General features: G+C 40.2%; 1 protein-coding gene across 3 annotated transcripts; it reads right to left on the minus strand.

Moving 5' to 3' along the window:
- Positions 1-1,432: 1,432 nt before the first annotated feature.
- LOC115136431 (fibroblast growth factor receptor homolog 1-like) lies at positions 1,433-10,048 on the minus strand. Of its 3 annotated transcripts, none has more exons than XM_029672009.2 (13): positions 9,913-10,048; positions 9,643-9,775; positions 9,449-9,545; positions 7,329-7,587; positions 7,090-7,228; positions 6,871-6,969; positions 4,313-4,473; positions 4,058-4,195; positions 3,848-3,959; positions 3,657-3,756; positions 3,440-3,539; positions 3,198-3,296; positions 1,433-2,919 (listed from the first exon to the last, which is right to left on the minus strand). In XM_029672009.2, the coding sequence occupies exons 1-12, from the start codon at positions 9,961-9,963 to the stop codon at positions 3,228-3,230; spliced, it is 1,458 nt and encodes a 485-aa protein (XP_029527869.1). In that variant the 5' UTR covers positions 9,964-10,048; the 3' UTR covers positions 1,433-2,919; positions 3,198-3,227. The 3 variants fall into 3 exon arrangements, with proteins under 3 accessions (XP_029527869.1, XP_029527868.1, XP_029527870.1); XM_029672008.2 differs by having other exon boundaries at positions 1,433-2,922; XM_029672010.2 differs by having other exon boundaries at positions 1,433-2,922; positions 9,643-9,782; positions 9,913-10,020.
- Positions 10,049-10,137: the final 89 nt, after the last annotated feature.

Raw genomic sequence — 10,137 nt, forward strand, 5'->3', positions numbered from 1 at the left:
TCAGACAAGATCAGGGGTGGGAATAGTACTGAAAATCTGTTATTTAGATTGTAATTTACTCAAGTAAAAGTAGCCCCCTTAAGAAACTACTCGTAAGCGTAAATAATTATCTAGTCAGAAAACTACTTAAAGGACAAGTCAGCCCCTTTTAACATTTGGTTGGTTATTATGAAGCATTTAGTGATGCCCATCACAGTTTTAGTGTCATTTTATTATGTCATGTCTATTAACTGTTTAGTGATGAGGAAAACCGGAAATTGCTTCTCTGTGACGTTTTTGAAAAGGATCCATGAAGTGACTTTAAATTGTGGACAGTCATTTTCAGCGATTTATCATAACCTGTCTGTAGTTGTGATTATAATGGAACTCCCTGCAATTTGTTGCTCAGGCTGTCTTTGTCTAATAATATCTGTAAACTGGGTGACTGAAGTCTTTGACCATTTTTTTGGGCTTCCTCTGACACTGCCTGGTATAGAGGTCCTGGATGGCAGGAAGTTTTACCCCAGTGGAACGTAGGCACTACCCTCTATAGTGCCTTACGGTGCAATGCCGAGCAGTTGCCATACCAGGTGGTGATGCTCTTGATGGTGCAGCTGTAGAACTTTTTGAGGATCTGGGGACCCATGCCAAATCTTTTCAGTCTCCTGAGGGGGGAAAAGGTGTTGTCGTGCCCTCTTCACAACTGTCTTGGGGTGTTTGGACAATGATAGCTTGTTGGTGAAGTGGACACCAAGGAACTTGAAACTCTCGACCCGCTCCACTTCAGTCCCGTCGATGTTAATGGGGGCCTGTTCAGCCCTCCATTTCCTGTAGTCCACGATCAGCTCCTTTGTCTTACTCACATTGAGAGAGATGTTGTCCTGGCACCACACAGCCAGGTCTCTGACCTCCTCCCTATAGGCTGTCTCATCATTGTCGGTGATCAGGCCTACCACTGTTGTGTCGTCAGCAAACTTAATGGTGTTGGAGTTGTGCTTGGCACGCAGTTGTGGGTGAACAGGGAGTACAGGAGGGAACTAAGCATGCACCCCTGAGGGGCCCCAGTGTTGAGGATCAGCGGGTCAGATGTGTTGTTGCTTATGACATACTGTATTTAGACTAAACTTAATCTGGGCTTGATAGCCAGCTAGCTAAACTAACTGCGGGCTAACTAGGCGGAGCATTGCATCATGGGAGACTAAATGCACCCTAGGAATTGTAGTATGCTGCAGAGGGCAATGCAGAAGCTTAAAAATGACAAAAACAAGAAATCGTGCAGTAAGACTAACAAAAAAAGGGCAACAAATGTTTAGCAAATCTTACAGCAGTGCTAATAACAGCATAATAACTGGTTATAGAGTGGCAGAATTGCCTACTAACAAATTTAGATTGGTTAGTAGGTTATACCATATGGTAAACTGTAAACGCAAACAGAAAGAACAACTTAGAGTAATTGATTTGACATTCATTTATTATTTCACCCTGCCAGCACTATAACCAGCACCAGTTGTTGACAGTGAACATAATGTCCCTCCCGGGAACATGCTACTTCAAGTACAGCCCACAGAGAGTAACTAGAAAAGTACTAGTGACTAGTGACCCTTACTTAAAAAGATTGCAGTCTCAGTGCAGTTTAACAGCAGTTCAACTGCAGTACTCTGCAGTTATTCTGAAATTACTGCGTCCAAAATACCACAGTCGACTGCTGTTGCTGCACTTTTACTGCAATTTCAAAATATTTTTTTGTAACCGGAAAATGTGCTTAAAGATGCACTATGCAGAAATCGCTCTGCCATTTACTGGTTGCTAAAATTATAATAGTTTGCCTAATTGAATTTTATGTGACAAAACAAACAAGTTTAGTTTAGAGAATCATTGTACCATCTGAATCGCTGTGAAATATTTTTTCCATAACCAAAAATATTGTATTTTCAACTGTTTGAAACTGGTGGACAAAACCAAAAATAAAAGACACAAAAACTAAAGTAAAAAATGGGGAGCATAGAAATAGCTCACAAAGAACAGATCTACCACTTCTTAGACATATCATTCTTAGACTTGCTCTCAAATAGAATGACAGATCTATAACTCACATTTCTATGTGATTTTTTGTTGGGTTACCCCAAAAAGGTACGTATTGCAGCTTTAAGTACATGTTACTTGTAGAGCGTTACTACCCACTGCAGCCAAAGATGGGCATGGGACTGGGTCTCTAGACTGTCAAGCAGTGTTTGTGGTGTCTTTTTTCAAGAACTTAGCTGGCTAACTAGCTACTCCCCTTTATTTCAAATCCATAAATCTTAGTAGGCCTAACCCGAATTCTTGCATGAACCCCTGGACAAAACCCTGAGTCCTGGGCTATGCTACATATAAATTGATTTAAAGAAAGTCAAAATCACTAACAATTGTAGCCTATTTAATGACATGTACAACTTTTCTAACACACACAATGAAAATGTTGCATTGGAACCAAATCCTGTGCACTAGTTTGTACCTGAGGGGATCTGTAGGCCTTTTAGGAAGCATTATTCTATATCGTTTCATTGTAGTAGACCTACAGTATGTCATACCAGTGGTGGAAAAAGTACCCAGTTTTCATACTTGAATAAAAGTAAAGATACCTTAAAAGAAAATGACTCAAGTAAATGTGAAAGTCACCCAGTAAAATACTACTTGAGTAAAAGTCTAAAACTATTTGGTTTTAAATCTACTTAAGTATCAAAAGTAAATGTAGTTGCTAAAATATACTTAAGTATCAAAAGTAAAAGTATAAATAATTTAAAATGTCTTATAATTAAGCAAACCAGACAACACAATTGTCTTGTTTTTAAAATTTGCGGATAGCCATGGGCACACTCCAACAGTCTGCCAGATCAGAGGCAGTAGGGATGACCAGGGATGTTCTCTTGATAAGTGCGTGAATTAGACCATTTTCCTGTCCTGCTAAGCATTAAACATGTAATGAATACTTTTGGGTTACAGGGAAAATGTAAGGAGTAAAAATTACATTATTTCCTTTAGGAATGTTGTGGAATTAAAGTAAAAGTTGTCAAAAATATAAATAGTAAAGTACAGATACCCAAAAAAACTACTTAAGTAGCACTTAAGGTATTTTTACTTCAGTACTTTACACCACTGCCTACTATCCTAAGTAAAGGAAAAAAATGATTTTGCAGACATGCACATCCAAACATGTTATGCTACTTCAAGTAACTTACACATATTTAGTCCCCGTGAAGGAGAGTGGGCTAGATTTGACCTTGGTCGCCAAATTCAATATTGGCCATTGGGACTCCGTTGTCCACTTTGATGTAATCCTGCAGTGCAGACAATATACAAACACAAGGAACTGCATGAAAAGATCAAATGTTGCATGCCCAGATAGCCTCTTAAATCATTTGAATCCACAGAGAAGGATATGAGATGCAGAAGGAATGCTAACGGAAGAAGCCACACGTACTTCATCATCCTCCAGGATGTTCTCGAGGTCTCTGACTATGTCGTTGAAGGAGGGCCTTTGGGTGTTTGGCTCCAGCCAACAGTCCCTAATCGTCTGCAGTCTAGAAGTAAAGGGGTCAATTTACTAGCACACCAGTATCATGCAAATAGACAAGAGCAGTTGATATTCCTGGAAATATTACATGTAAAAATGAACCAGAAAGGGGACCATTTCTCACATCTCTGGCCTACATGTCTCTGGGACAGAGTTCCTTTGTCCAGAGCAAACATAGCGCACCACCAACTCTGGAGCCTCCAGGTTAGGATATGGTAAGGTCCCTAAGATTAAGATGAATCATTAATGACTCATTATTAAAACATTAGTGAATAGATTTCATTCAGTTAATCTCAGGTGCTCTTTCCATTTTACCAAATGTTTGCATCTCCCACAGCACAATGCCAAAGGCCCAGACATCCCATTTGAAGCTGTAGTAGTTGTTTCTGAAGTACTCTGGGGGATACCAACGCAGGGGCACACTTTGCTGTGAAGCGAAGCACAAAGAACAGCCAAGTTAGAAGTTAGAGATAGCTTTATGCTCTCGTCACAATGTCTGGGTGACTTCAGTACAGTCCTCCTCACCATGTGGTCCACTTTGCAGCTGCTGCGATGGCTCCTTTTGTGAGTCAGGTCTTGGGCCAGTCCAAACTCTGCCAGCTTCACCTCTCTGGGAAAATGGTTCACCATAATGTTCCTCAGGGCTAGGTCACAGTGCACCACCTGGAGTATGAACAATTGTGGAACAGAACTGATGGGGTCAAATATGTATGTGTGGTGACCACAGGAAAAATATTGAATATATGACATTGATGGATTTTTAGAATGATTTGAATGTACCATTTTAGAGCACAGGTGTCTCATGGCATGGGCAATGTGATATGCTGCTGTGGTGAAGAAATGTTGCAGTTGACTGTCCCTGCTCAGTTGGTCTTGATTCGCTTGAAGGAAACTGCGCAGTGTCCCACTGCTCACCGACTCTAGGATCAGCATGTAAGGAGCTGGAGTAAAGGGAAATAAAACACACACAAAACCACCTTTCCACTTTTTGCCATGGGACAAGATGCAGAAACAATCAATGCTAAATAAACGATACTGAACAAAAATATAAATGCAACATGCAACCATTTCTAAGATTTTACTGAGTTGCAGTTCATATGGTGCCTTGCAAAAGTATTCATTCATCCCCCTTGGCGTTTTTACTATTTTGTTGCTTTACAACCTGTAATTTAAATGTTTTTTATTTGTATTTCATGTAATGGAACTACACAAAATAGTCCAAATTGGTGAAAGGAAAAGAATGACTTGTTTTAAAAAAAAAGTGAAGCCCCTAAATAAGATCTGGTGTAACCAATTACCTTCAGAAGTCACATAATTAGTTAAATAAAGTCCACCTGTGTGCAATCTAAGTGTTACACGATCTGTCACATGATCTCAGTATATATACACCTGTTCTGAAAGGCCCCAGAGTCTGCAACACCACTAAGCATGGGGCACCACTAAGCAAGCGGCACCATGAAGACCAAGGAGCTCGCCAAAGTTATGGAGAAGTATAGATCAGGGTTGAGTTATAAAAAAAAATCTAAACTTTGAGCATCCCATGGAGCACCATTAAATCCATTATAAAAAATTGAAAGAATATGGCACCACAACAAACCTGCCACCCACCAACACTCACGGACCAGGCAAGGAGGGCATTAATCAGAGAGGAAACAAATAGACCAAAGGTAACCCTGAAGGAGCTGCAAAGATTGTAGAATCTGTCCATAGGGCCACTTTAAGCCGTACACTCCACAAAGCTGGGCTTTATGGAAGAGTGGCCAGAAAAAAAGCCATTGCTTAAAGACAAAAATAAGCAAACACGTTTGGTGTTCGCCAAAAGGCATGTGGGAGACTCCCCAAACATATGGAAGAAGGTACTCTGTTCAGATGAGACTAAAATTGAGCTTTTTGGCCATCAAGGAAACCGCTGTCTGCCGCAAACTTATCACCCCGAGAACACCATCCCCACAGTGAAGCATGGTGGTGGCAGCTTCATGCTGTGGGGATGTTTTTCATCGGCAGGGACTGGGAAACTGGTCAGAATTGAAGGAATGATGGATGGTGTTAAATACAGGGAAATTCTTGAGGGCAACCTGTTTCAGTCTTCCAGAGATTTGAGACTGGGACGGAGGTTCACATTCCAGCAGGACAGTGACCCAAAGCATACTGCTAAAGCAACACTACAGGTGTTTTAAAGGGGAAACATTTACATGTCTTGGAATGGCCTAGTCAAAGCCCAGACCTCAATCCAATTGAGAATCTGTGGTATGACTTAAAGATTGCTGTACACCAGCGGAACCCATCCAACTTGAACAAGCTGGGTCAGTTTTGCCTTGAAGAATGGGCAAAACTCCCAGTGGATAGATGTGCCAAGCATATAGACATACCCCAAGAGACTTGCAGCTGTAATTTCTGTAAAAGGTGGCTCTACAAAGTAGAGGGGGGAATAGTTATGCACACTCAAGTTCAGTTTTTATTGTCTAAGTTTTTGTTTGTTTCAAAGTGGAAGCCATGTTGTCTAAATCAAATGATACAAATTTTACAATTCCAGGTTGTAAGGCAACAAAATAGGAAAAATGCTAAGGGGGTGAATACTTTCGCAAGCCACTGTACGTTATATGGATGTCACATGACTGGGAACACAGATATGCATCTGTTGGTCACAAGACACCTTTAAAAAAATGGGCCTCACAAAAGTTTCAGATCTCATCATTGTATTTCTGTGCATTCAAATTGCCATTGATAAAATGCAATTGTGTTCATTGTCCATAGCTTATTCCTGCCCATACAATAACACCACCACCACCATGGGTAACTCTGTTCACACTGTTAATATCAGCAAACCGCTGACCCACACAATGCCATTCAAGTGGTCTGCGGTTTTTAGGTCAGTTGTACATAATGCCAAATTCTCAAAAACAACGTTGGAGGCGGCTTAAGGTAGAAAAATGTACATTACATTCTCTGGCAACAGCTCTGGTGGATATTTCTGCAGTCAGCATGCCAATTGCACGCTCCCTCAAAACTTGAGACATCTGTGGCATTGTGTTGTGTGACAAAACTGCACATTTTAGAGTGGCCATTTATTGTCCCCAGCACAAGTTGCACCTGTGTAATGATCATGCTTTTTAAATCAGCTTCTTGATATGCTACACCTGTCAGGTGGATGGATTATCTCGGCAAAGTAGAAATGCTCACTAACAGGGATGTAATCTAATTTGTGTCCAGCATTTGAGAGAAATACGTTTTTTTTGTGCGTACGGAAGATGTCTAGTCTCTTTTATTTCAGCTCATGAAACATGGGACCAACACTTTATACATTTATATTTTTGCTGAGTGTAGTATGTGACTCTTACCCTGTGTGATGTTCCAGTCTAGCAGCTGCAGCACGTTCTTGTGGATACCCAGCTTCCTCATGATGCTCACCTCTCTGGCTACTCTCCTGTGAGTAGCCCCTACAGATGGTGAGGGTTGGAGGGCATTACTCTGTGATTGATATTATTGTAATGATTAAAGTGCATTGTCTCTTTGATTGATGATGAATGTGTTAGTGAGCTTGATGGATGTGTCCTAACCCTCTTTGATAATCTTGCAGGTGACAATGAAGTGGCCCTTGCAGGTGCCACGTGTCACCTTAGCCTTGTAGTACACCCCTTCCCTCCCTGCTTTGATGATATGCTGTAGACCTAGCCCAGACGTGTTGAAGCAGGAAACCTGGGAAATTAAGTCCACACTGTTACACCATTTCACAGCTAAATTCAAATATGAGAATGTTTTTTTTGACACCGTTGCTTTTTCTACACAGTAAGTTTACAGTTTGCCATGGTCTCCAGAGAGACCAAGAAGCAGACTTGGTTGTCTGCCTTTCAAGGGGAGTGGTTAAGTTGGTGTCCTGTGACTCCTGTCCCAGAGTGACAGAGACAAGCTCTCGTGTGGGATGGCTTCTTGTCTCATGCCCCAAACACTTCCTCAAGGTTAGGGGACTTCTAGATGGGGGGTTAGATGGAAGAGCTCTGCCCGATAGACCCTCAACACCCTGCAGGTCTCGAATGGTGTGAATCAAAGTGTGATACCTGGAAAGGATATGAAGCATGTTAGTAGGTTTATACACTAGTAGTATAATACACTACCAGTCAGTTATACACTACTCGTTCCAGGGTTTTTCTTTATTTTTACTATTTTCTACATTGTAGAATAATAGTGAAGACCACAAAACTATGAAATAACACATGGAATCATATAGTAACCAAAAAAGTTTACTTTTTCGGGATTGATGTTGTGTCCAATGTAGGCTAATGCGCTTATTTTTTAATTTTTTAATTGTACCTTTATTTAACCAGGCAAGTCAGTTCAATTCTTATTTTCAACGGCCTGGGAACAGATTTGTACCTTGTCAGCTCGGGGGTTTGAACTCGCAACCTTCCGGTTACTAGTCCAACGCTCTAACCACTAGGCTACCCTGCCACCCCACAAGGTGGGTGTAAGTAACAAGACAATTTCCCAGGACATAGATAGACATATCTGATATGGGCAGGAAACTTAAATTCTTGTTAATCTAAATGCACTGTCCAATATACAGTAGCTATTACTGTGAAAGAATACCATGCTATTGTTGGAGGAGAGTGCACAATTGTGAACATGAAAAGTTGTTAATAAACAAATTGGGCACATTTTGGCAGTCTTGATTCAACATTTCAAACAGATATAGAATGGTTAATTGGATCAGTCTAAAACTTTGCACATACACTGCTGCTATCTGGTGGACAAAACCTAATTGCACCTGGGCTGGAATAATACATTATGACCTTTCTCTTGCATTTCAAAGATGATGGTACAAAAAAATACAAAATAACTATTTTTGTCTTTGTATTATCTTTTACCAGATCTATTATGTTATATTCTCCTACATTCCTTTCACATTTCCACAAACTTCAAAGTGTTTATTTTCAAATGGTACCAAGAATATGCATATCCTTGCTTCAGGGCCTGAGCTACAGGCAGTTATAGTTGGGTATGTCATTTTAGGCGAAAATATATTTAGGTTAAACAAATCAAAATATATTTTATATTTGAGATTCTTCAAAGTAGCCACCCTTTACCTTGATGACAGCTTTGCACACTCTTGGCATTCTCTCAACCAGGTTCATGAGGTAGTCACATGGAATGCATTTCAATTAACAGGTGTGCTTTGTTAAAAGTTCATTTGTGGAATTTCTTTCCTTTTTAATGTGTTTGAGCCAATCAGTTGTGTTGTGACAAGGTAGGGGTGGTATACAGAAGATAGCCCTATTTGGTAAAATACCAAGTCCATATTATGGCAAGAACAGCTCAAATAAGCAAAGAGAAACAACAGTCCATCATTACTTTAAGACATGAAGGTCAGTCAATTAGGAACATTTCAAGAAGGAGAGTGATAAAGTGTTGCATCAGATGACCGGACCCCCACAATCACTCAACCTCAACCCAATTGAGTTGGTTTGGGATGAGTTGGACCACAGTGAAGGAAAAGCAGTCAACAAGTGCTCAGCATATGTGGGAACTCCAAGACTGTTGGAAAAGCATTCCAGGTGATGCTGGTTAAGAGAATGCCAAGAGTGTGCAAAGCTGTCATCAAGGCAAAGGGTGGCTACTTTGAAGAATCTAAAATACAAAATATTGATTGACTTGTTTAACACCTTTTTGGTTACATGATTCCATATGTGTAATTTCATAGTTTTGATGTCTTCACTATTATTCTACAATGTAGAAAATAATAAAAAATTAAGAAAAACCCTGGAATGAGTAGGTGTCCAAACGTTTTACTGGTACTGTATGTTATCAACTGTATTTGGTGTAGTAAGGTTGCATCCAGTATGGAACAGTCACATCTACTACCGATACTGCATTTAGGAAAGGTACAAATGTTTGATATCTTTACAAGTGGTGTAAGCTTACTTCCTCGTCCACAGAATTGCCATTAAAATGACAATGGTGACAGTAAACCCAGAAATACTGATCAGAATGTAGAACATCCCGTTTAATCTGCCACCTCCTGAGAAAATACACATTCACCAGTTACATCAGAGCTTGAGAAACTGTCAACAACAGTAAGCTTTCCATCTCACATTACATATGATTACACGACTCACCTACTATAGGATTTGAGAATTTATAACCAAGATCATTTGTTATATTTGAGTTCCTGATGAGGGAAGTTTCTGTGTGATTACTTGTTGCATTCCAATATGACATTTCTCTGTTGAGTGTGTATGTTGCCTTCATCTGAGGACTCAAGAGCAAAAATATGAAATGGTATGAAACAAATTACATTGAAAGGGTTCTAAAGTAGACAAAGAGCTATGACTTTTCCCCCCAGAGTTATACACATTTAAATTGTATGGAGAAAGAGTACACCTCACCCACAGTGCCCAAGCTGGTAAGATATTCAAGCAACTTCTGTCCAAATTCATGTGAAATATTTTCTATTGCAACCACTGAGAAGACCACTTCTGTTCGTTCTTCACCTCACTTTGTTATGTGGCTTCCTGTCGTCCCTCACTCACAGGAAGGAGCTGCTTTGTCATCAGTATCACTATGTCTCGCTGGATAAATTATTATATTCATGTACTCGTATGAGTTTCTGG

This window comes from Oncorhynchus nerka, linkage group LG10 (assembly GCF_034236695.1).
Source record: "Oncorhynchus nerka isolate Pitt River linkage group LG10, Oner_Uvic_2.0, whole genome shotgun sequence".
Lineage (NCBI taxonomy): Eukaryota > Metazoa > Chordata > Actinopteri > Salmoniformes > Salmonidae > Oncorhynchus > Oncorhynchus nerka.

Bases quoted from the DNA above. Each gene is read 5' to 3' on its own strand.
- LOC115136431 (XM_029672009.2), bottom strand. From the start codon at position 9,963: ATGAATTTGGACAGAAGTTGCTTGAATATCTTACCAGCTTGGGCACTG. The intron at 6,970-7,089 runs GTTAGGACACAT...CACCATCTGTAG, and splicing joins CTGCAAGATTATCAAAGAGG to GGGCTACTCACAGGAGAGTA. The intron at 4,474-6,870 runs GTAAGAGTCACA...CCTTTACTCCAG, and splicing joins AGACTGGAACATCACACAGG to CTCCTTACATGCTGATCCTA.